This window comes from Rhinolophus sinicus, linkage group LG05, assembly GCF_036562045.2.
Source record: "Rhinolophus sinicus isolate RSC01 linkage group LG05, ASM3656204v1, whole genome shotgun sequence".
NCBI lineage: Eukaryota > Metazoa > Chordata > Mammalia > Chiroptera > Rhinolophidae > Rhinolophus > Rhinolophus sinicus.
In genome coordinates this window covers 54299506-54326704 of record NC_133755.1, presented here as the reverse complement: position 1 = coordinate 54326704, position 27199 = coordinate 54299506, and the positions used below count along the sequence as shown (strand labels likewise).

The 27199-nt window shown below is 35.6% G+C and overlaps 1 protein-coding gene across 4 annotated transcripts in view; it reads left to right on the top strand.

The window, feature by feature from the left end:
• GCFC2 (GC-rich sequence DNA-binding factor 2) overlaps positions 1-22690 on the top strand; it is a 44036-nt gene extending 21346 nt beyond the window's left edge. The window contains exons 8-17 of one of the 4 annotated variants that reach the window (XM_019719681.2): positions 281-362; positions 904-1016; positions 1794-1993; positions 3671-3821; positions 9564-9685; positions 13567-13643; positions 14972-15038; positions 17066-17212; positions 19664-19788; positions 20604-22690. In XM_019719681.2, coding sequence (XP_019575240.2) covers positions 281-362; positions 904-1016; positions 1794-1993; positions 3671-3821; positions 9564-9685; positions 13567-13643; positions 14972-15038; positions 17066-17212; positions 19664-19788; positions 20604-20721 — 1202 coding nt within the window. In that variant the 3' untranslated portion in view covers positions 20722-22690. Of the gene's footprint in view, positions 1-280; positions 363-903; positions 1017-1793; positions 1994-3670; positions 3822-9563; positions 9686-11478; positions 11551-13566; positions 13644-14971; positions 15039-17065; positions 17213-19663; positions 19789-20603 lie in introns of those variants that run through there. The other 3 variants (XR_012496408.1, XM_074332237.1, XM_074332239.1) reach the window with 3 other exon arrangements.
• Positions 22691-27199: the final 4509 nt, after the last annotated feature.

Sequence of the window (27199 nt, the reverse complement as noted above, 5' to 3'; positions counted from 1 at the left end):
GGTGAGAACTGCTAAAAAAGAATATGAGGGAAAGAAAACTTTATAGGCGGATTTTATTACTGTTCTAAAATGCTGAACTGTCGTCCCCAGCCAAAGTACATTTTCTTAGGCTTGCAAACTCAATGCTTAATATTGTGATGGAAGTTAACATGGCAATTTCATTGCATGATGAAATACAGAATTTAAGCATATTGTATGTGTGTGTTTATATATACATATGTGTTTACACACCCAAGATATAACTTTTATTTTCAAAGTGTTTCACTTCTTTTGAAAACAGGCAAAGCTGAGACATCAACAAATGGAACCTTGGCTATAGATGAAAAAACTCAACAGATTTTAGAAGAGATTGCATCTCGAAGGTAGCTATATAAAGTGAAGACTTAAAGTGTCATTGAGCAAGTATTTTTCACTCCTCATATATAATTAACCATGTGGTATAGTTTAACCATAACCTAACAGATTAATTTGAGAGAATGATGTAAAACCAAAATGTAGTTAAGCAGCCTTAACTAAACTTATTTAAATCCTCAGTGCCAGGATTTAAAGACACTGATATATTTGGATCAGTCAAAAGGAATGGGTAAAATGGCACTTATCAGGCTGGGAACTGCAGCTAAGTAGTAGCCAGTCCTAATAATATTGTGGCCCACTCTTCAAAATCTGGGTAGCCTATGGGAACATGCTAAATGGCAATGTGTTATAAGAAAAAAAGAGAAAACAACCAGTTCAGATTAATGAAGCTAAAATGTCAAAAATATGAACATAAAATTGTGTGCTAATATGATGCTGTATTTCTGAGCATTTTAAATAAACTATGACTTCTACCTTTTGTTTTAAAGCATTTACTTTCAGCAGGAGCTACTTGTTTTTAATTGATTTTTGGTTTATCATAAAATACAGGGCACAAAGAAGACAAGCAAGGGAGCTTTCTGGGAATTGTGATCATCAGGAAGGGACATCTAGTGATGATGAACTGTCTTCATCAGACACGATTGACTTCCAAAAAAGCCAAGGTTAATCACCAAATTTCTAATGTGTCTTGATTTGAAGTATTGAAATGGTGGGAAATGCTTTGCAGTGATTGACCTTAAATACATAAGCTACATAAAATAGTTGGGAAAATTTCAGGGAAAAAGGAATACATTTTGTATTTATCTTCTTTAATACTTCTTCCTGCCTCTGAAAAAATTGGATAAAATGGAGGAGCACTGTGAGTATTATTACAATCTTTAGGGTTTTTTTCCCTCAGCCTTTCTCATCTCCTGTTATAAAGGAACCATGAACATTTTTGGTTTCATTTCTCCGTTACATACTTTCTATATTTTCATTTTTTATTTAAAATAATTGAATACAGTAAAACCATCTTACCATTATGAGAAGGTAAAATATGTGTAGTTGAAAGATTTGTGGGCTTTACAGTCAGTGGAATGGGTTTGAAGAGGGACTCTTCTTTGTGTTCTTGTGCAGATTCCTTGACCTCCCTAAATCTAATGTTGTTTATTTGCTTGTTTCTGTCTGTAAATAGGTAGGCTATTAACACCTACTTTGTAGGGAAGATAGTGAGATAATGTATTTATAATGTTTTGGCATATAGCTGGGGCTCAATAAATGGTAGATTTTGGGTCAGTATTACCATTATTACTAAATTGATTGCTTAATAAAAATGAATGTATATGTTAATATCAAAGAAAAGTTTTCAGCTCTGTTGATTACACAGTTATACATGACTGTTTATAGTAAGCAAAGTTCACAAACGTAAAATGCATAATATACACTCATTTTGTTCACAGGTGACATTTTACAGGTTCATAAGAAGATTTTTGAAGATGTGCATGATGATTTTTGTAATATCCAAAACATTTTGTTGAAATTTCAACAATGGCGAGAGAAGTTTCCTGATTCTTATTATGATGCTTTCATAAGTTTATGCATACCGAAGCTTTTAAATCCCCTAATACGAGTTCAGTTGATTGATTGGAATCCTCTTAAGGTATTTAAGCTTAACATGTGAAAAACTAATTCTCATCACATTAGTTACTTAAATTCTTTTGTTAGCAGATTAGCCAAATATTACCTCACCTTTACATTTGGAATTGATAATTAGTGCTTTGGAGTAATAGTTTCCATCCATCTTTTCTTGGTTCTCACTTTATTTTTGAGCCTGAGGGGCACTAAACATCAGTAAAGGAAACACTTTTTTTTTTTTTTAGCATCTTTTATGATAAGTTTAAGATCATTCAAAAAAAAAAAGTAAAGGTAGTATTAGTCCTTAAGAATTATACAATCTGGGGAAATTGACATAGGTACCAAGAGTTCTGAAGTTGGAGATGATACGTTGGGAATAGTTGGTTAGGAAAGACGCAGTAAGGAGGAAGAATTTAAATGGGGATTTGAAGGGTATATAGGATTTAAACAGGAGGGGAGAGAGAGAAAAAGGTATTTCATAAATACAGTTTAGGATTTAGAAAATGCACAGATGCTCAGATCCTAGATTAAGAGATGAACTTGTTTCGGTAAATTATTCAAGGAGTGACATGATGAAAGTAATGTTTTCAGAAGTCCTAGCAGTAGGCTAACTTGGAGAGAAGGCAGGTAAGAGGTAGAGCTGTATATTGGAAGGATTTGCTGTAGCCCAAGTCCAAGGTGATGAATTCCTTACATGGGGTGGTAGTGACAAAGGGAAGAGAAAAAGAGTTGAAAAAGGAGGTGTTATGAAGTAAGAATCACTAAACTGCTGACAAGAACCCTAACACGCCATATCCAAATATGGCCTGCCCGAAGGTTTGGATTCTGGGTTATTAGAACAATGGTAATTCCATTAATAGAAATGGGGACTTTTCAGAGAGGGAAAAGGTTTTAAAGGGAATTTCACTTTATAGATAACGAAATGATAGCAGATGTCCATGTGGGTATGCCTACTGGTAAACAAACAGGAATGAGAAAATAAAATTCTAGGAAGAGAGGAGAGCTGAAGGTAAAGATTTTACAAAGTAAAGGATGGAGCCATGTCCTTTTATTTTTCTTTGCCCTAGTCATGCATGCCTGTTGGCTCTGTGTTAAGTTCAAGGCATGCAGTCTTCATAGTACAGGAACCAAGCTTGTCCCTAAGAAAGTGGTAGGTAGTTGGTGGGACAGCAGCCTAGTTGTTAACCACTCAAGCTGAATGGAGTTCTCTGTTACACGTAGCACAGATCTGTTCATTCATTCAACAAGTAGTAAATGTCTGTCTGCAGTTTGCCTACTAAGCTAAACCACATGCAAAATACACATTTGTGCCTGTGAGAATTGAGGGAGCAGAAGTGAATTTTGCATAAGGTAAATGAATTTTTATAAATGAATTCCATGGCTATTTTAAGTGCTATACTTACAAATGTATATTTTGCTCCTAACAGTACTTGCCATGTAGTAGGCTTTGAACAAATGTGGGCATTTTTGGTATATTTGTCATAAGCATGAATGTATGAAATGGATGCATATGGCTTAGACATCCTGTCCTCGTCATGTCATCCTTGCTAGCCTTGGGGGTCTAGTGCTGTGTACATGGACTTAAAACATGGGATTATTCTCTGATCCGTAGAAAGCTCTGGTGATTACTGAAAAAGTTAACCATTAAAGATAAACTAATGTTTAAGAATTTATTTACAACTTTGATAATTTTATTTATAAGTTTGATTCCGTAGGTTTAAAACAGTTGCCATGGTTCACATCTATAGAAGAATTTATGAATAGCAGTGTGGAACATTCAAAGAAGGAAGATAGTTCTGATAAGAAAATCTTGCCAATTGTCATCAACAAAACAATTATCCCTCGACTTACAGGTACTGCTGCTTTGTAATCTTGATAAAATTAAACTGTTCTTGGTCAAAGTATAAGATCATTAATTTCTGCTATACTCACAATTTTTTTCTCACAAGTTTTTGAATACAAGGAAATGTAATATATGCAGTAAAAATCAACTGATGGCATAATTTAAGGTGGTTAAAAAAATGCTTGTTTATGCTAGAAATTTGCTACCAGGCTGTTGATAATTTTTGGACTTTAGCATTTGTGACATTGGTGTTGCTTTTATAACTCCTAGTTCATTTATTAGACAGTCAATTGCATCCTTACTACATGTATTTCTTCCTTTTCCTTAACTTATCCCCTTATGTTTCTTCTATATTTTTCTTTCTTTAAAAGAAAAATTACTACTTTTCTCTCACATCTGCCACTGATAGTCAAAAGCACTTAGCATTGATTCTTCTGCTTCTGTCTAAAGACCTTTGTTTGACCTAAAATGGTACTTGATAAGGATTTTTATTGCTGAGAATGGATTCTGACAGCAAAGTCTACATAACTCTTAAAAGATGAAGCAGCCAGCTTTACGCATATATTGCTTCTCAGCCAACTTGACTAAACTTTAGATATTTCTCACTGTAATTTGCTGTGCAATCATGAGGTATATTAGAAGGTTACCACTTTTAACTAGTTGTATTAATGATAGCATAGAGTATGTGTGCCTCATTTGAGTACTCTTCTAAAAATTCCAAATACTTCATTTACAAATAAACAGTCCCTCAAGTAAGTAACATTATGAGAAATTAATGCTGTATATTTATTCTCAAGTCCTATCCTAGACCGTCTTCATACTCTTCATGAGCTCCCTGGGTAATTTCACACTCTCCTTTAGTGTCATCTTCATCTGTGGTGTTCACTATGGTAACCACTAACTATATGTGGCTATTAAATTATAAATTTCAACTAAGTAAAAGTAAAATTCAGTTCCTTAGTCACACTAACCACATTTTAAATGTTCAATACCCATATGTAGTTCATGGCTACAATATTAGATGGTGCTGGCTGCTATAAGGTGCTTTTCCCATCAACACAGAAAGTTCTTTTGGATACTGCTGCTCTACATGAATAAATCCAAAAGGCTAGAAGAACAAGTCCAAATCTCTTCTGGGAGCAGCAGATCTCTCTTATCAGCCTAACGTCTGAGTACATCCACTCGGATGTGCAACAGGCAACCCAAAGTCCCATGCAGAATCATGCTCGTCATCTTTGCTGCCGACCTGCTCCTCTTACATTCCTTATCTAGAGAACGGCACCTCCATTTGCCCGTGTATTCAGACCAGAACCTTCAAGTCACCCACTCTTTCCTCTTTCTTACCTCTGTCTATAAGCAGTTGCCAAGTCTGTTATTTTTTCCCTTTTTCTAGCCTACTTTCTATACTGTAACCATAATGATCTGTCTGAAATGTGAATCTGATTCTGTCTTACCTCACTTAAAACACTCATTATTCTTAACGCCTAAAGGATGAAGTCTGAACTCTAACATAGCCTTCTAGGCCTTTCAGAATCACGACTATGTTTAGTAAATCTCCAGCCCCATCTCTTGCCAAGCTCTAGTCCTTCCCCTCATCCTCAACTCTACTGCACTTCAGCTGTACTCTCCTAGGCATTTACATTTCCTGTGCTCCACCCATCTGACAAACCCCCCTGCCCCAACGCTTTCCTCTGTCTGACTCCTCTTCATCTTTCAGGACTTGTGTGGACATCACTTCTAGAAACTGGTTTAGGCAGACCTCTCGGGGTTCCTGTAGCACCCTGGACTCATACATACAGCAACACCTACACACCAAGTTACATTGCTTATGTAAGCATTTGTATTTGCCATTAAACAAATTGTTCAAAGGCAGCTACCTAGTCTTATTTATTACTATGTCTCCCATATTTAATGCTAGGCACATAGTAGGCTGTCAGTATTAGTGGACTATTTTTAAGGGTATTAGAAGCCTAACTTAGATGTTTAAGAAATAGCTGTTTGGGTTTTGACTGGTTTTTATTTTGTTTTAACCTATTTTTTATTTTATTTAACTTGTATTTTTACAAGGGTCTACCCCATGTCAGGCACTGTTGTTGCTTCAGCATATACAGCAGTGAACAAAATAATCCCTGTCCTCATGGGGCTTACATTCTGTGAAGAAGACAGATAATAAACAAGATAAATAAAATCTAGAGCATGTTAGTTGTTAGGAAGGGCTAAGGTGAAACATGAAATAAGAGAAAGGGATACAAATTATCAAAGAGGAATGCAATTTAAAATAGGTTGGCCAGGAAAGTTCTTCCTGAGAATGTCACAATGCGGAGCAGATTCCGAAAGTAAGTAAAGAAGTAAAGAAAGTAAGTATGAACATCTGAGGGAACAGCATCCAAGGCAGCAGAAACGGCAAATGCAAAGGCACTGAGGCAGGTGCCTGCCTGATTTGCTTTACAAACAGCAATTAGGCCAGTGTAGCTGTAGTCGAGTGAGCAAGCTGGAGAGTAAGAAGAAGTTAGCAAAATGGCAGGGGCTGCATTGTATGGGGCCTTATAATCATTTGTTTCATCTTTTACTATAAGTGAAAGAGTAAGAAGCATTTGGAGAGGTTTGAGCTGAGAAGTGACATCTACCTTAATATTTAATAGAATAGCTGTGGTTATTGTGTTAAGAATAATTGTAGGCAGATCAGTTAAGAAGTTTTGGCAGTAATCCAAGCAACAGAATATCGTGGCCTGGGTTAGGGTGTTACAAGTGGAGGTGCTGAAAGTGGTTGACTTCGGTATGTATTTCAAACGTAGCACTGACAGAGTTTACTAATTTGCTAATACGTTGCTTGTGGAGCAAGAGAGGAATCAAGAATGACTCAGTGATTCTTGACCTGAGCAGTTAGTTTTTGTTGCCATTTCTTGAAGTGGAAAAGACTGAGAGGAGCAAGTTTAGGGTAGAAGGTGTATCACCAGGAGCTCAGTTTGACATGTGTTGAGTTTGTGATACCTGTCGTCCAAGTGGAGATGTTAATGAGGCTTGTTGAGTATATGAGTGAAAGGAGTAGGCCAAACAGGAGATGTAAATTTGGAACTGATCAGCACATAGATGGCATTTAAAGCCACAAAACTGACTTTAAATGCTAAGGGTGTAGATATAAGTAGGAAAGAGAAAGTAAGTGACCTGAGTCCTGAGGTACTCCAGCATTTAGAAAGTCAGAGATGACAAGCAGCCAGTAAAGGAGACCAGAGAGGTAGGTGGGAAACCCATGGTATGCTGGAAGCCAAGTCAAGAAAGTGTTTCTAGGGCCGGCCCGGTGGCTCAGGTGGTTGGAGCTCCGTGCTCCTAACTCCGAAGACTGCCGGTTCAATTCCCACATGGGCCAGTGGGCTCTCAACCACAAGGTTGCCAGTTCAATTCCTCGAGTCCCGCAAGGGATGGTGGGCTCTGCCCCCTGCAACTAAGATTGAACACGGCACCTTGAGCTGAGCTGCCTCCCAGATGGCTCAGTTGGTTGGAGTGCGGGCTCTCAACCACAAGGTTGCCAGTTCGATTACTCGACTCCTGCAAGGGATGGTGGGCTGTGGCCCCTGCAACTAGCAGCGTCAACTGGACCTGGAGCTGAGCTGCACCCTCCACAACTAAGACTGAAAGGACAACAACTTAACTTGGAAAAAAGTCCTGGAAGTACACACTATTCCCCAATAAAGTCCTGTTCCCCTTCCCCAATAAAAAAAATCTTTAAAAAAAAAAAATAAAGTGTTTCTAGAGGAAATGGTCAGCTGTTGTAATTGTTGCTGATAAATCAGATGGGGACTGGAACCAGCCGTTAGATTTTGCAATGTAAAGGTCATCTGTGACATGATGAGTAGTTTAGTTAGAATGGCTGGAGATAAGGCCTAATTGAAGTAAATTCAAGAGTTATTGGGAGGAGAGAAATTGGAGATAGGAAGTTTAGACCATTTTTTGAAGAATTTTATTATAAAAATGAAGGAAAGAAATAGTGACGGACTGGAGGGAAAAATAGGGTCAAGAGAGCAATTATTTTTAATACAAGAGAAATAATTGTTTGTGGGCTGGTGGGAAAGATCCAGTAGAAGTGATGATAATACCAGAGTGAGAACATAAATTTCCAGAGCAAGACCTTCAGGTGAGCTAAAGGGATTGGAACCTTTTATCCCAATAAAGAGTTGGCCGTAGAGAGGAGCATGAGTGCTTCATCCACAGGAATGGGAGACAAGTTTGTGGGCAGAGATGCAGGCTTGGTGTGTAGAGGCTGTGGTAGGAGCTTGTGGAGCTTCTCTTCTGCTCGATTGTGTTTTCTCATCAAACTAGGAAGTAATCAGCTAAGAGTGAGAGCAAAGGGGAGGAGAAGATAGATGGTAAGAAACAGTCATCTAGAAGAGTAAAGTCCGTTAACTCTGGACTTTTCTTAACTCCATAAGCAAGGAGGGAGGAGAAGACAGGAAATAATCCTCTAGGCGAGAAGGAGAAGGGATGAACTAGGGAAACAGAATATGATTGCTCGGCAGCATAAAGGTCTCACTAGCGTTTCATTGAGATGAATTTAAAGTGTATTTTTTTCCAGCCACGTTTTAGCTGCATGGTTGCAAGCACAGATTCAATGACATGGTGGATTTAACTAGAGTTGTGGTTTAGCCAGACAAGTTCAAAAAAGGACAAGGAAATTGAAGATGTATGCAAATATGAGGTTTGATCAAACAATACAGAGAATGTTTAAATTTAAAAAAAAAATGTATTACAGTAAAAGACACATTACCATTAATCCCCTTCAAAATACTCGCCCTTGCTTCGAACACACTTCTCCCATCATTCTTGCCACTTTCTGAAGCAGTTCTGGAAGCCCTCTTTTGTGAGTGTCTTTAGTTGCGCTGTCGTGGCTGCCTCAATGTCCTGAATCAATTCAAAACGTTTACCTTTCATGGTCATTTTTACTTTGGGGAAGAGACATAGGTCGCACGGTGCCAGGTCCAGTGAAAAAGGTGGATGAGGACACACCGTAATGTTTTTATTCGACAGAAGTTGCCAAAGTGATGTGTGACACGGAGCATTGTAATGATGGAATGAGTATTTACAGCACACTTTAAAACACACCTTCTCTCAACCGTAGTTCACACCCAACTGACTGCACCGAACAAGTTGAAACTTGTCACACACTGTTACTAAGGTTTGACACACCGCTTCCCATATTTGAAGATCCTGGCCTTTCCATTGGATGGGACACAGCAGCAGCATTCACCGTATTTTGTGATCACAACGGAAAGGCTCCAGGTCACACATTGCTTCTGGTATGGCAATTTCTGTCAAATAAAAACATTATGGTGTGTCCTTATTCAACTTACTCACCAGATCAGTCACCTTGCGACTTCTGGCCCTTCCCCAAAGTAAAAACGAAGGTGAAAGGTAAACGTTTTGAATCAATTCAGGACATCGAGGCAGCCACGACAGCTCAACTAAAGACACGAAAGAGGACTTCCAGAACTGCTTCAGAAAGTGGCAAGAACGATGGGATAAGTGTGTTCAAAGAGAGGGGGAGTATTTTTATGGGGATTAAATATGTCTTTTAGTGTAATGTTTTTTTGTTGTTTAAAACATTTACAGGATAGTTTGATCACACCTCGTATGTAATGGTGATAGGCATGGATTTCAAACCATATAAGGAAGTAGTCTTTGCTAAAAACCTTGGTTGTTTATATGTAACAAAGCCATCTAATAAGTAAATCATGCACCACTGAAATTTTTGTTTCAGACTTCGTAGAATTCATATGGGATCCCTTGTCGACTTCACAGACAACAAGTTTAATAACGCACTGCAGAATGATTCTTGAAGAACATTCCACCAGTGAGAGTGAAGTTAGTAAAGGCAAACAGGTAATAATTTCCAGAGTTATTAATTTCTTTATAAATCAGTATAATTATATTATAAATCTTTGTTTTCAGATGATGTACAAGAAGTAATTATCAGAAAACTATTTGGGGAAAAACAGTTCTGATTTATAGAAACTAGGATTGACCATTTTTTCCTTTTTATAATAATAAGATAAAAGAATACACCTTGATATTCCTGAATACTCTAACGGGAATGGTAATCATTAAAGGACACACATACATTTAATAAGACCCAGGTTATTGCTTTTATTAGCATCTCTCTGTTCATCGGTCTGATTTGTGTTCTCATGGCCCAGACAGCCATCCTGCAGGTTTGTACCGAGATGAATAGGCATAAGTGCATTAGTGTAAATTCATTCCTTCTAAAAGGAAAAAACAAAAACAAAAACCCACCTCATTACCTGTGTTCTCTTGGCAAAAACCTAGTGGTATTATGGACTTGCTTTAACGGTGATTTTAAGATTAGGCTGACATTCATTATATTAACTAATTGTAATCTGCTGAAGTTAAGAGCAGTGATCTCTTTAAGGATCCAGAATTCAATAGGATAGATTTTCATCGTACTGTGATTTAGAATTGTGTTTTACTGAACATAAGACATAAAGAGGAACTTTTTAAAGTCCCTGGTGAGAATCTGTTGAATCTTACTTTTATTGTAGTACTCTGTTTTTTATCATTCTTTTTGTTGATGAAAATGTTGTATACTTCATGCAGTTACATAAGTAAATTAATTTTATGTTGAGCTTTAAGAAAGCAGACTGGGGAGCACCCAGAGTAGAATAATCAAGGTGGTTGAAAAGCTGGGAGGCATGTGACATTCATATTCTGAACACCATTAAATTTTAGCATTTGAAATTACTATTGTGAAGGAGGGAAGCTATAAGAAGTAAGAGAAGAGGGATACCGGCATGATTCTGCCTTTAAGAAGCATGTCATCTTAGAGGAAGTAAGATGTACATAAACTATCATTTCAAATAGGAAGTGAGAAGTGGGGAAGACAAAGAACAGTTATTTAATTCCTGTTATATACTAAGCATTCTGGTAAGTCTTACACTTTTATCATCCTGCTTCATCCCAGCAGTCCTGTAAAAAATGGGCAATAGCTTCATTTTACAGATGAAAAAACTGAGTCTCGAAAACTTGTTCACAGTAATACCTGGAGTTTCAACTAGGAAACTAGGATTTAGTTGAACCTTGGTTAGTCTTACTTTAAAGTCCGAGCTCATCTCACTGACCACATTGCCTCCCCATGAGCACCACAGGTAAAGTGCTATGAAACTTCTAAATGGAGGCAGGAGAGAGAAGTTACTTTCTACAGTGAAAGAGTTTATGTTAGAGGTGGCATTTGAGCTGGGATCTAACTGAAAGGATAGGATTTGAACATATAGCAACAGGAAGTTTTTAGACTGATAATTTTTATTGTGGAAGCCCTCCCGCTTTTAATGGTGAAAAATGCGTTCTTTGCATTATTAGTAATAATAATGCTACATTATACTGGACTACATCGGGAGTTTTCAACTTCAGCACTTGACATTTGGAACAGATAATTCTTTGTTGTGGGAGACTGTCCTGTGCATTGCAGTATGCTTAGCTGCCCTGGCCTCTACCTACTAGACGCCAGTAGCACTCCCCACTCTTAATAACCAAAAATATCTCCAGACTGTAAAATACTCCCTGGATAACAAAACTACTGCTAGTTGGGAATCAGGGAACTACATAATATTCCGGGTTACTAAGACAGTTTGCCAGTGAGATACCACTGTATTTTTTTTCAGTGATGTATAAGAAATTGAAGAGAATGAGAAAAGTTCCACAAGGAGTCAGACAGCATAGTTCCTGTTTTTGAAGTAAGAAACAATTTTATAAGCTAATGCCTGGTGAGAATAGTTTTGATTCTGGTTAAGGTTCTAAAATAAATTACTACAGAGGTGGATTATGAACACTTACAAAAGAAAGTGATTACTGGAATCTCTCATTGACAGGGCTCCTAAATACACATGATTGTTTATCAAAGCACATTCTCCCAATACATTATCTATTACTTTCACTAATAAGATAACATACAATACAGTAGGTAATATATTTATGATTGTTCTTATGGATCAACTGGGGAAAGATAAGCTTAATGGTACAGTTAGATACAAAGAAACTAGTAGAGTGTACCTAAAGAATACTGACCAATTGGGATGTGACTACAGGGGGAGTCTTTTAGTATTAGATTATCTTCTCAACTTTGCCCTGGTCAATATTTTTATTGAACTGGATGAAACAAAAATTTAAGCAATAGGGAAATATTTGTCAAGGTTGGCATTTATTTAAATTAAATGGAAACATATCAAAGCATAACTATCTTTTTAGCACTAACTTAATAATTTACACAAGCTCATATACTACTTGAGGAGATATTGCCTAGAAAAATGACCTTCGTCACCTTCTATATCCCATATAAAAGAACTCAAAATGTTTAACAAATGGAATAAAAGAAAATTGAGCTTTTACTTGTTTTTAATGTTTATTAAATATTGCTCTGTGGCCACTTGAGGAAGATGTTACAGTAGAAAGAGAAATAGAACTTCAGTTAGATATACTTTCCATGAAAAAATATATTTAGTTGAATTCTACATTTGTGAGTAATTTGCTTAGTATATAGGGTATATGACAGCTTAATTTGTGCTATGCACATTGTCACTGACTTAAAAAATAACTCACTCTAGTGTGTAGTATACATTTTCATTTTTCCACTATGGATTCCTTTTTAAGAATAAGAACATTTTAGAAATTTTGGTAATACAAGGAAAAAAAATTTTTAACTCCCCTTTTCATCTTAGTTCAAGGATGATATGATACCATTGTAGGATATTTTCATCCAGCCTTTTATTTCAAAGTTATAATCCTAACAGACATGTACATTTGTAACCCACTTCTTCCACTTAACATTACCTCATTAAATATTTAAATTTGTATCTTACTGCAGTCTTCACAAACTTTAGCTAAATATTTCAGCAATATAAATGAGTACAACTTGATGTTCTTAAAAGTTCCTATAATTGAGTATCTTAGTTGTTTTCCAATTTTTGATATATGGACAATAAAATGAATTAGCCAAAGTGAATTTACTGCATCAAAGGACATTGACAAACCAACAAAGGACCCGTAGCTAGAGTATATAAAAGTCTATAAATCAGTAAGAAAGAAAGAGACCTAATAAATAAACAGATATGTAGACAAGCAGTTTAGGTACTTTCTAAAAGGGCATGTACAAATGGCAAATAAAAATATCAGAGGATGCTCAACATCACATTACTCAACAGAAAAATAAAAATTAAAATATAATAAAATACAACTAAAACTCCACTAGAATTACAAACAAACAAAGTACATTTTAGTAAGGGTACAGGTAAACAGGATTGCTCATACACAGCCAGTGGGAATATAAATGGGACACCACTTCAGTAAACAATTTGGCATGCTGTACAAAGTTGACTATACAGACATGAACTATATTCCAGCAATTAAATTCCTGTGTGAATACCCATTAGAAATGTATGCCCATGCATACAAGTACTAAAAGACATGTACAAGGATTTTTATAGGAACATTATTCATAATAGCCCCAAACTGGAAACCATCAATGTCCTATCAGTAGTATGCATGCAACAGAATACAACAGCAATGAAAATGCACCAATTACAGTGATATGCAACAACATGGATGAATAAAGTTCTCTTGTTACCTAATTGATATTTTAACAGCTGATTCTGTGAGTGTGTATAAATTTGCACTATACTGTTAAAATTACTTCTTTTGGAAAAGATATTTCTACCTATGACTGTCACTGATGCTTTTAAATTTTTAAATAACAGGATTTACTTAAATCCATTGTTTCAAGAATAAAGAAGGCAATAGAAGATGATGTTTTTATTCCTCTGTATCCAAAGAGGTAAGTGCTATTAATTTCTAAATTGTATGAAATAACTAATCATGTAATACAGATTTGTTTAGAATGCAATGCAAAACAAACTATATTGTTTCCAAAACACACATACACTATTAAGATTCAAATTGAGATTTCAACAAATACTTCTCAGTCACCTTCTATATGCCATGTATGAAGCTTGGCACTTGGACAAAGGGGTTTTTTTTAATGTTGTTCCTAAGAACATGACAAATGGCATAGCAGAATGATTAAAAGTTACTAGACATTTGACCTTGGGCCTTTCTGTGACTGAAAATGTAAAAATGGGGCATTAAATTAATGCCTCCTTCAAAGGACATTATAAAGGTGCAGAGCGCTCAGAACAACAATGCCTGGCACAGAGAAACCACAGCCTAAGGCCTAGAACATCACTGAAGGGCCAGAAACTGCATCTGTGAATTCTGTATTAGCTTTAAATTTTGAAACAAGTAGTATTTGATGCATGTCCATCCATTTGCTAAGAAGGCATCAGTTACCGGAATGGATCATGAACTAAAGCTATCCAGCAAGTACTCACAGGATGGAAGAGCTTTATGGAGAGAACAGAAAGGAATTTCTAAGCTTTCTGGTGAATATGAATCAAGAAAACGTGTACATGTAAAACTTTTGCCCTGTTGAGGTCTGTGTTCTAATATTTTAGATAAGTAATATATTCACGTGGTTTAAAAGTACATTTTTAAAGTTTTATTTATATTTAAAATGAAAAGTCTTATTCCCTGCCATTCCTGACCTCCATCCACAGGATTTTGCCCTTCCTCTTCTATGCACGTACATGCATGCAATAATAGTCACTGTTAGTGTTTTTTTTTTATCTTTCCAGAATTTCTTTATGCAATTAGAATTAAATACTTATATATGTTGTAATATTATTTTCCCCTCATTCTATAGCAAAGGAAGTATATTGTAAATAGTTGTACATTGTCTTATACCTTCTTTTTTTACTTAGCACATCTTTGAGATCTTTTCTTGTCATTATATAAGTATAATAGTTTCCTTATTCTTTAAGCTGCATAAAAGGCCGTCATATAGATATCCTGTAATTGATGGGCACATAAGTGATAAACCATTACCACCAATATTGTGAATAATTTTACAGATATATTCTGTGCATGTGCAAAAATATCTACAGAAGGCATTCTCAGAAATGGGTTGGTTGGGTCAAATTGTGCATATATTTATAATTTTGATAGATACAAGAGCACCTCCATTTATATTCCATTAAGGCTTACACTATGGTTCTGAAACATTAATAGTCGTTTGCATTTTCTCCTTTCTCTTTCATTTCAAATTAGTGCTGTAGAAAATAAAACATCACCACATTCAAAGTTCCAAGAAAGACAGTTCTGGTCAGGTCTAAAGGTAAGCAGAAAACAGCAAAAATAAAAATAAATTTTTTTCTTTTAAATCCAGTGTACTATAGAGTGGAGATCAGCTAACTTTTTCTGTAAAGGACTAGAGCAGGGGTGTCCAAACTGCGGCCCGCGGGCCAGCTGCGGCCCATGATCCATTTATTATTGGCCTGCAGCAAATTCCAAAAATATATTTAGTTTACTTAAATAAACCAGATGAGGCAATACGTACTTCACCTCGAGTGAGTGGCCCGGCTGTTTGTGTATTTTACCACATATGGCCCTTGGTAAAAAACGTTGAAAAAAGTTTGGACACCCCTGGACTAGAGAGTAACTATTTTAGGCTTTGTAAGCCATATAGTCTCTGTTGAACTATTCAGCTCTGCCACTGCAAAAGCCACCATAGACAATTCATAAACAAATGAGCAGGGCTGTGTTCAAATAAAACTTTACTTATGAACACTGAAATTTAAATATATTATAATTTTCACATGTCACAAAATTTTCTTCTATTTTTTTCAATCATTTAAAAATATAAAAACCATTCGTAGTTCACCAGCTCTAAAAAACAGGCAGTAAGTTTGATTTAACCCACAAGCCATAGTTGGCTAACCTCGGGTCTGAAAGGTGATGGATGAAGTCATTGTTAAGTCAGTGGCAATAGATGGATGGTAAGGAGAAGGTGGGTTCAAAAGATATTTAGTCTGAACCAGTGAAAGGCCTTGATGACTAGTTGACTATATGTGAAGAATGTAGAGTGTTAGCCAAGTTTCTGACTTCAGCAGCCTGATAACTTATGATGACATTGTTTAAGGGCATTGGATGGGATACAGAAAGAACAGGTTTGGGAAGGAAGATAAGATCTGCTTTAGACATAGTGAGTTGAAGACAAACACAGGAATAGAGGTCTAAGAGGCAATTGGATATATGAGTCTGAATTGCAGGGGACAAATCTGAGCTGGAGATTTGAGAGTCACCCCCATGTAGGCAGTATTCGGAGCCACTGTCATGAATGAGACAGCCTCTGAGGAGGTTGGGTGAAGCATGAGAAGAAGGCTAAGTACAGACCCTTGGAAAACACTGACATAACAGGTGAATAGAGAAAGTGGAGGCTTCAAAGAAACCTTAAAATCAATTATGAAACTTAGAATGGTCACAAGAGTGGCATAAGGGTAAGTAAGCGAGGGGTTTTCAAGAATGAAGTCAAAGTGTTAAATGCCACTGAAAAGAATTAGGAAAAACATTGAAAATGTTTATTGTATTTGACGATTAAGAGGTCAGAGGTGACCTCAGCAAGAATAGTATCAATAGGGTAAATTCATATTTGTCATGTGGTTGAGTCAAGGAAAAGGCTTTCCAGGAAGAGGGAGCAACATCACAATGACCAAGTATAAAGAGCATTGCAGGTTAGTACAACGGCATGTAGTTTAGCACTCAGAGTGATAAATATAATACTGGAAAGTGGGAAACACTGTCAAATTCACAGAAAGATCTGGATTTAGAGGAGGGAAAGGGCAACTCATATTAATTTTATTAGGATTTCTTTTAAGTATTTTACCCAAGTTATCTCCAAACTTACAAGTTATTATTAATCTTATTCTGTATATCAGAGCAATGAGGTTCTCAGGTTTGATCGACTTCTCAAGGTCACACTCATTGGTAACAGTGGCACTGGCTTTAACAGTCCTTTATGAATCCTAGTGTCCTGTGGTCTTGCATCTGCTGGCCCTAGGTTTTGGGAGAGTATGGATTGAGAAGGAAGATTACTGATCTGGAAAGGCTCCAGCGAATTTATTTGAGATGGATTTTGGGTGGTTGTCCTAAAAAAGGAAAATAGGATGAGCAAATAGGAGGAGGTTGGAAAGTTTCAGGTACTTATTTAGAAATATTTTCTATTGTTTCTAAAATGGACAGTTCCAGTAGTGCTAATTGTAGTGAAAGTAAGAGTTTGACCAACTTTTTATGTGAGTTTGGAGACTGTTCCAGTTTTCCTTTGGAGGAAGGTACATAGTCACTTGACATTTTATTTTATTTTAGCTCTTCGGCAATATTCTTTTATGGAATGGACTCCTCCCAGATGACACCTTGCAAGAGCTAGGACTAGTGAAGCTGCTAAATCGTTACCTTATTATAGCTCTTCTTAATGCCGTACCGGGGCCAGATATTGTTAAAAAGTGCAACCAGGTGAGTTATGGAGGACATTGTTCAAATTTTATCATTTTTCAAAATTCAGTTATTAAAATCTATTTTGTAGAAATTAAAATTGTGTTGCTCACATAATAACAGACAAATCAGTTTAACATACCAGAAACCCAGAAGCAACCCCTCAATATTTAAAAATTAGTATAGTGGTTAACTGTTTACAAAAAGAATATTAGATCTTTATCTCTCACTAAATACTTATATAAATTGCAGATGAAATAAAGATTTATTTAAAATACTGTACTAAGAAGATAAATGATTATATCCGATGGTAAGGCAGTCCTTTCTGAACCTAAAAGCAAAAGAAGGAATGATGAAAGAAATAATAGATTTGATAAAAATACAAAACTCCAGTGGATCAAAAAACATTAACCAAAAAGGTATCAAGATTATTTGATCATTGTCAAAACTGGAAGATGGGTTCATTGAGCTCACTATAATTATGTTTTCTCCTGTTGGTTGAAATTTTTTATAATAAAAAGTTAAAAAGAAAAGGAGTTGAACACTGAGAAATAAAAGTTATATAACAAGGATTAATCTCTACATATAAAATAAGTTCTTTATAAATCAGTAAACCATTCAAATATTCCAATTAAAAATGGCCCAAAGACATTCAATTCACCAAAAAAGAATATGCAAAATAATCTCTAAACATGTGGAAAGATGAACAGAACTAGTAGTCAGAGAAATGCAAATACAATAAGAATATTATTTTACCTATTGTGTTGGCAAAATTTTTTTACTATTTTCATTATAATTCCCAGTATTGTCATCAGCATAGGGAAACAACAGCCCCAGTATTATTCCAGGGGCATCATTCACCTGGAATACATGGTGCAGCGGTTCTGGGAAACAGTCTGCACCGGTGGAAGGAGGGTTAACAATAGGACTATTGTAGCATTATTTATAATAGAAGATAGTTGAAAACAACCTAATTGTCCAAAAACATTATCCATAAAAGTCATGTTGAAGAATTTTTGATATGGAAAATGTTCACTTTCTGGTATAAATTCAATAAAAAACAATGTATAAAATGTTAGGTTGCAGTTTCTAGCCAACCATGATTTCTCTGGCTATAGTTTTTATATCATGTAGTTTAAACTACATTATCTACCAAAATTTAAAGCATCCAATGCGGTGTGTTTCAGGTTCCACGTAGTCTCCCTTGACCCTAGGAGTCTACCATGCAGAAATAGAGAAGAGGACACATGACATTCTCTCCACAGCTTGTGGCTAGAAAACCAGGCCAAGACAATGTGGTTTTATGTCCTGGGATCACTTATGGAAAAGCTAGATGGTTTCATGGGAATTTTATTGAGCCTTTTGATACAAAAAGGGAAAGCCAAGTGCAAATGACATTAAATTTCAAGCCAGTAAGGGCTGGTTTATCTGTTTAAAATATGAGATATAGTTTGCATAATAAAATTTGTAGGACTTTTTCCCTTAGGCAATATGTCTGCATTTTTTCTGGATAATTGCAAAGGATAATTAAGGAGTGGTGTAAATCTTTTTCCTTATCTGTGTTTTCAGTGCCACCGATCAGATTTATTTTAGAAACAGTGCATTCCAGAACTTTCATTTAACACATTTTATAATAAATATGTGGTACATTTCCCCCCAACTTTATATAAGACCTGATCTTGATGTTACTAACTGTAGCATAACCTGTTTGGTTGTCCAGTAATTTGTTTGAATGGTTTTTCCTTCCTCCCCTTTCCTCTCCCTTTTATTCTTCCTCCTGCTGTGAAGTTTTTCTCTTCTTCTTTTGTTTTGTTAGCATTTTTCTGTTTTTACCAAAACATTTCCCCAAATCACGGATTACCTTTAGCATAATGATGATAAGTGGTTGTTTTCGTTTTTGTTTTCTTCAAAAGAAAAATTGCACATACACTGTTTTTTTGCTGCCATGGACATTTAAAAGCAATTTATTCAATTATAAGAAAATCAAAGCCATAATTATTTTTTTTAATTCTATGTATCTTAGAATTACCTACTTGACTGCTTAACTCTAATTTGTAGATCATATGCTGAGTCACCTTATATCTTAGTGAAATAATATTCAGTGTATGTATTTTGTAGTTGTATTGACTAAAAATGTTTTGTGTCTAGAAATTTCTGGCATTTAGTTGTAAATTATTTTTTATACAGATTTAATGTCTCAAGAATACAGAGTATAGAAAGTACTACACGTACCACTAGAGAATGTTCATAAAGAGTAGTCTGTTTGAACCTGTTGGCATTAGAATAAGGTGTTTTTTTCCAAGTGTATAACCCTTGCCAAAGAAAGGGAGACTTTTCAAAATTTATTTAACCATAAACTATAAAATGGGAGAATAATATGCAACCTGCATGAGCACTGTGAGGCTCACGTTAGCGAAAGTCCTTAGATGATAACTGTCATTATTAAAAACCACTGTATATTTTGATTAACAGATAGCAGCATATTTACCAGAAAAATGGTTTGAAAATTCTGCCATGAGAACATCTATTCCCCAGCTTGAAAACTTCATCCAGTTTTTATTGCAGTCTGCACATAAATTATCCAGAAGTGAATTCAGGTAATGCATATTTAATTGTACCCCCATAAGCATAGTTCAAGAGTCTATTCTTCACAATTTTTAGAAAGGTTCATACTCTTATTCTAAGAATCTGCTGAGACTATCACTGTAGTTAGTAGACATTTTCATGTGTAAATTTTGGAATCACTCACTATTTTATACTCACACCTCATGCATATTAGTTCATATTTTTAAATGTAAATCTCTTCCAAAATAAGCACTGCCAGAAAACTATAGCACATGGTAATTTAGAATTAAAAACATAAATCAAAAGCCTCTTTTTAAGTATGTTTTTAATTTTCCTGGCTATTTTTAAAGTGTCAACACTGTTTAAGTACAGATCTGCAGCCTGCTGTTTACCCAACAGTAGCGGGATCTCTGTTTTGCATGCCTCATTCACAGCATTAGATGTTCAGGGGCGTAAGGACAGTGGTGTACTAGTAAACCACTTCTCAAAAAAAAAAAGTTAAATCCCCCAATTTGTAGCACTAGATGATGTCTGTGGGGTGAGTGTTCCTACCGAGGCTTCCACCATAATAGTCCAGACAGGCTGGCAGCAGCTCACCACAGTTCAGATTCCTGATGATAGATTGCTCTGTGATTTTCTGCTTTTTAAAATCGTTCACATTAAAATTTGCCAGAATACATCCACTAAATAGTCTGTATTCCAACTTTATGTGGAGAGGGTAGCATCGATGCTATTTAGATACTGGCTTAAGGTAAAATTTTTGTTTCGGATTAACAACTGGTGATTCACTGTGTTCTCATGCATTGCATTATTAAGGGGGAAAATGCTTTCTTTGTTTATTTTTCAGGGATGAAGTCAAAGAAATAATCCTTATTCTGGTGAAAGTAAGAGCTTTGAATCAAGCAGAATCCTTCATAGAAGAATACCACTTAGACCATCTTAAATCAGTAATTAAAGAAGTTTGAGCAACCTTTATAGGAAAGTACTGAAATGAAATTTTAGTATAGTCACACTGCTCCTTTGCTGGGGGAAAAAAAAAAACCTGGTGCCTCTTTATTCCTAGTAATGGAGACAAGGCTTTGGGGGGAAAATAAATAAAAAAAGGACTTTATCCCTCCATTCCTTCCACCTTCTATCTTCTGGTAGCAGGAAAGGCTGCCCCTCCTGATTCTGTGGTGTTTGCAGGAATTAAGTACACAGGGACAGAAGAGTTTAATGTATTTCCCTTTGATTCTTTTGGATGCTTTTCCAGTTTAAGAGAGGAGTTGGAAAAGCCTTGCTTATATGGCTGCTTTGACTTTGGTGTCTTCTGTCCTGATTCATAAATACATCTTTTAGTTCTCTTCATTTTAGTTATCTCTATTTACAAATAAATTAAAATGGAAATCTTAATTGGAATGAATTATTTGTTAAGTATTAATTGATTAAGGCATTTTAAGGCTTTGATGACTAATGTTTATCAAATTGTCCTTCCGAAATCTATACCAATGTATTGTACCAACACAAGTGCAAGAGAGGCCAGTGGGCAATAGGCATTATCATTTTAACTTACTGTAAATTTAATAGGTGAAAAAAATCTTAATTGTTTCTTTTGGCATTTGAAAGTGAATGCTTGTTTTTTGGCCATTTGTAATTCTTCTTGACATTTCCATTCATCTTTTTCTTACGGATTTGTAAAGATATTGGTGTTTTGCTTCATCTGCCATTTTTCTTTTAATTTTGTGCATGATGTTTTTGGTATACTAAGTCATTACTTGTTAGGTAGTTACTACTCTTTTTTATTACGGTTTTTGTCATTGGTGGTAAGCTTAGAGAAGAAATAGGTATTTTAAATATTCAGAACATGTGATTCATTTTCTAATCAAATATTTGTATAATTAAAATCTGAGGCAAGATAATTGAATCAAAAAGTTGAGCATAGGGCCGGCCCGGTGGCTCAGGCAGTTAGAGCTCCATGCTCCTAACTCCAAAGGCTGCCGGTTTGATTCCCACATGGGCCAGTGGGCTCTCAACCACAAGGTTGCCAGTTCAATTCCTCGAGTCCCGCAAGGGATGGTGGGCAGCGCCCCCTGCAACTAAGATTGAACACGGCACCTTGAGCTGAGCTGCCGTTGAGCACCCAGATGGCTCAGTTGGTTGGCGCGCGTCCTCTCAACCACAAGGTTGCTGGTTCGACTCCCGCAAGGGATGGTGGGCTGCGCCCCCTGCAACTAGCAACGGCAGCTGGACCTGGAGCTGAGCTGCACCCTCCACAACTAAGACTGAAATGACAACAACTTGAAGCTGAACGGCACCCTCCACAACAAAGATTGAAAGGACAACAACTTGACTTGGGGGGAAAAAAAAAAGTCCTGGATGTACACACTGTTCCCCAATAAAGTCCTGTTCCCCTTAAAAAAAAAAAAAAAAGCATATTTCGAAGTAAGGGTTTACTAATAATTTTTTTTTAAATCTGTTTGTAAAGAAACTCAGTGACAACCCTATATATATTTTTTTTGCATATTGTTGCACAAAAAGTCAGAAAAAAATTGATTATATTGTAGGATTTGAGCATGTGGCCTGTGACACTATCACCTGCACTTTTGAAGCTGCATGTATTTTAGTAGATTGATGTCTTTATTTCTACTGCACTGAAGACTTGTGATTCACTCGAACAATTTTTTAAAAGTTTATTTTAGTTACAGAAATTATACAGGAATAGAATATCATCTAGAAAATTCAAGCCATTAATGAAAAGTATTTCACATTTTCACATAATTATTGTTACCAGAGGTAGTTGCTGTTTTCACTTCAGTGTTACCCTTTGAGACCTTTTCTCTATTTACAAAAATATGTGTGTGTGTGTGTGTCTTTATTGTTTACATAAATGAGACATACTTTATTGTATATGAAATTTGTAATTTTTTACTATTAAAATGTACATTTGTAAGTTTCCCTTTGACTTTTGCATTTTTGTTAAAGATGTGTGGAATGTGTTCCCTAACATTTTAACTTGGACAGAGAGATTTCTCCTTTCATAGAATGGAAAATATTAGATCTATTTTCAAAACTACAAATTAATTTACATTTCAGTATCTTTCAACTAAAATTTCATTATGCTTGGAGTTTGAACCTCAAGATTTATCTACCATATACTATAATTGAGGATATTCAGAAACATTTTATTTTTGAAGCTTGCCTAACCCTCAGTACAGATTTTTTTTTTTCTTATTTTTTACCCTGTTGCTGTGAAACAGGTAGAAGGAACGGAAGGAATACAAGCAGCAAGAACAGAACACTGAGTTAGCAACTAACTTATCGCACATCTCAGTTCTTTCCTTGGATTTTTTCAGTTTTCTATTCACATAAAAATGAAATTTTTACAGAATGAGACAGACTTTTTTAAAACTTTTTTTTTCATGATGGTTTAGGAACCAAAAAGTAACCATGAAAAACACCATAAACCAATTGACTTTTGCCTTTCTTAGGCTTTTGACAAAGTGGTATTTATGTGGATGACTCATTAGAAATACTGTATGTGATACAAAACCTGAAAAAAAGATATTACAAGAAAAGAACAGACCAATATCCATCATGAACACAGAGTCCTTGAGATATTAACAAATTGAAACCAACAATGAATAAAAAAGGGTAATAATACATGAAACCTAAAGGTTTATTCTAGGACGGCAAGGTTAGTTTAACAATAGAAAGTCAATCAGTATAATTGAACAGAATAAAAGGAAAACTATATGAGCATCTCAATGACTACAGAAAACGCATTGGACAAAATTCAACACCCTCTCCCAGTACAAAAACTAGGAATATAAGTTTCTCAGTCTGATAAAGGACATCTGCGAAAACACCTACACTTAACATCATACTTCATGGTGAAACATTAAAGCAAGGATGTCTGCTCTCACCATTTCTGTTCAACATTGTTCTGAAGGTCATAGCCATACACAAGAAAAAGGCATAAAGATTGAAATACAAGCATTAACACAGTCATTGTTTTCAAATGACATGATTGTTTACATAGAAAACTTCAATGTACTGTACAAAAAAAAAAAAAAATAGACCTAATAAGCACATTTAGCAAGATCTTACAAAAATCAAAGCCTAGGGGCATGCTAATGATCTGATTAGAAACTTAAATTTTAAAAATAGCATCTCAGAGAAGAAAAAAAAAAACATCAAATACCTAGGAACAAGTCAGTAGAAAGATGAGAAAGATGTGCAAGACCTCTGCATTGAAGACTACAGAACTTTACTGAGAAAATTTTAAAAACCTAAATAAAAGAGACAGCATGTTCACGAATTGGAAAACTCGAATTTTAGTTAAGGTGTCTATTCTCCCTATAAACTAGTTTATAGTTATGCAGTCCTTAACAAAGTTCCATCAGGTTTAAACAAAATAGACTGATTAAAATACAGTATATTAAAATTAATGTGGAAATGCAAATACCTTAAAATAGTCAAACTAATCTTGAATAGGAGGAACAGTTGGAAGACTCACTCTGATTTCAAGACTTACTGTAAAGCTACAGTAATCAAGTCTATGCTATTAGGATAAGAATAGATTAATATATCAATAGAACAGAATCAAGACTCCAGAAATTGACCTAAACACAGGCAATCAATTTTTGACCAAGGTGCCAAGTTAACTCAGTGGGAAAAGGAAAGTCTTTATAACATTAGTGGAACAACTGAACATCTATGAAATAAAATGAGCCTACACTCTTATTTTATATGCAAACAATCCCCTACCCCCACCACCACCCCCAAATAGAGATGAATTATAAATCTAAATGTAAAACTCAGAACAAAAGATTGTTGAAGAAAAGATTTGACCTTGGAATAGGTAAACATTTCTGGGGTAGGACACAGGAAACACTAACCAAGAAAGAAAAGTTGTACTTTATCAAAATGTAAAATTCATGCAAAAGTATTCAACACCTTAGGTCCTCTGAGAAGTACAAATTAAAACCACAATGACAGACCATTTTACATCCACTAGGATAACTGAAAAAGAAAACAAATGCTACCGAGAACGTGAAGCCATTGGAACACTCATACGTTGCTGATAGAAGTGTAAAATTGAACAACCACTTGGAGAACTGTTCAACAGTTTCTTACTAAACATTTACTTACCATACAACTCAGCAATTCTAGTCCTAGGTATTTACCCAAGAAAGTGAAAATATGTTCACAAAATCCCTTGTACAAGAGTGTTGGTAGGAACCTTATTAATAATGGCCCAAAACTAAACAAAATGGATAAACGTGTATACAATGGAAAACTACTCAGCATTAGAAATGAACTAATGCGTGCCATACAATAAGTAAATCTCACACTGTTAAAGAAGTTAGAAAATAATACCTTATGATTCAATGTATATTAAATATAAGAACAGCTATAACTGGAGTAATGGAGGCGTGAAAAGGAGGATACTTGCAGTAGCAATGGCAATGCTCTATCTTCATTTGCATGTTGGGTACATAGGTGTATTCAGTTGTTAAAAACTCATTGAACACAAAGTCTAGGATCTGTGTATTTTATTGTACTTTACGCACCAATTTTTTAAAATACCTTATAAGTCAGACAAGTGTCTGGAATAGTGAACTACCTGACAGTGTTACCATTGAGCTGAGCACCATCAAAGGCCATAATGATTGCCCTTCATGATATTGTTTTCAAAGGTCATCAGTGGATGTTAACTGATATCAGTGGAGGAAAACTGATAGCAATATCCAGAGAGATTTTTGTTTTTAACATACGAAGTACACAATCCACTAGACCAATGGTTCTTAATCCATTTTCTATTCAAACATACCTACACTGAACAAATTTTCCATTAAGAATAGCGTCTTAGAATAACTGCCCTGTATTATTTTGTGTTGGGGATTCAGTATGATCTGCTAAACAGAAATGTCCCAGGAAGATTCTGTAAGACAATTATAAACACTGATTTATGTTGACAATGTTCTCTTACACATTCAAGTCTTACGGAGTTAGTCCAGAGAAATACGAATTGTTAATGCAAAATTTACAGGCTTTTTAGTAAGTGTCAAAAGAGCATTGAGGTTGACTGTTCATTGGAATATTTTCATGTAAATTGTTATGTGACAAATGCCTATAGATCCACAGTTCCCTAACTATGCGCTGAGATGCCCTGGGGCACAGATGTGAACTCACAGAGGCATTGTGGGACACTTTAAATTTTCAAGGGGGACAGCAGTACTTGACATCTGTCAGAAGCCACTGGAACTTATAGCTCAAGGTTGTTCAGCTTCAATATTAGATCATGTTACTTTAGTTTTAAAGACGATATGTATTTGTGAAGCTAGGCTGTCAGAAGATGCTGTGATGACAAGCAAGTGCCCTATGAAATTCCATGTGGAACAGGAAATGAGTAGTAATGTTCAATCTGATTCCAAAGTTTGATAAATCACCCAGTGGCCAACAGATACACACATCCCCATTAGTAATTACTTAAGGGTGCAATATTTTTTAATTTATGTGTATTATTTTTAAATATTTGAACCTAAATGGTTAATAAATGGCACTGTTTCTTTTGGCCTTTCTTTGTCAAGGACAACCTTGAAAAAATTTCTGCAAAATGGAAGGATTTGTGAACTGAGGAAGTTAGAAGCACTGATAGCTTTTTCATTGACAAATGCAGAGCGTTCCGAGGCCTGTTTGGGCTTCTTAGGACTAAAGGAATAATAGAAAAACCACTTACATTATGGTGCTCTAATTTTCAGGAAAACATCTAGGATTTTTAAATCTTAAAAGGCTATTACAGATAATTAAATTTCATAAATATCTAGCTGGTCTGGTTTGCCAGGAGTAAGGGGTTTCCCAAGACGCAGGACTTTCAGTGATAAAATTGGGGCAGTCCCTGGCAAACCCAAACAAGACAGTCACTGTACAGCCTTCACTAAAAACAGTATCTGTGCCTTTTGGTTAGCTGCCTAATTTAGAGCAAAATGACCTGCTTTGAATTTCACCTTCATTCTGCCATTTCTATACGAGGCAGATGTTAAGTGCAGTTGTTCTCTAAACCAGCTATACATTAGAATCCCATGGGGAGCTTTGTAAAACACTAGCATCCATCCCTCACCTTCCCATCATATTCTGATATAGTCTGGAGATATTTTTTAAAACTGATATTTTAAAAGTCCAGACTCATACACTTCTACGTTTTGACAATAGCCTCACCACTCTCCTGGGCCACGTTAGATAAGCTGCTTACTTCTCCAAAGCTACCTTATTTGTAAAATAAAAAGCACCCATCTCAGAAGGTTTCCGTGAACATTAAGAGACCCAGTGTCTGGAACAATGGAGGCCTAAAGGGGCATAGACTAACCTATCTCTGAAAACTGAAATTTTAAACCATTTTTCTATTTCTAGTAGGAAAAACACGACTTTTTGAAGTCTGAATAATACAAAAGACTCTGGGAA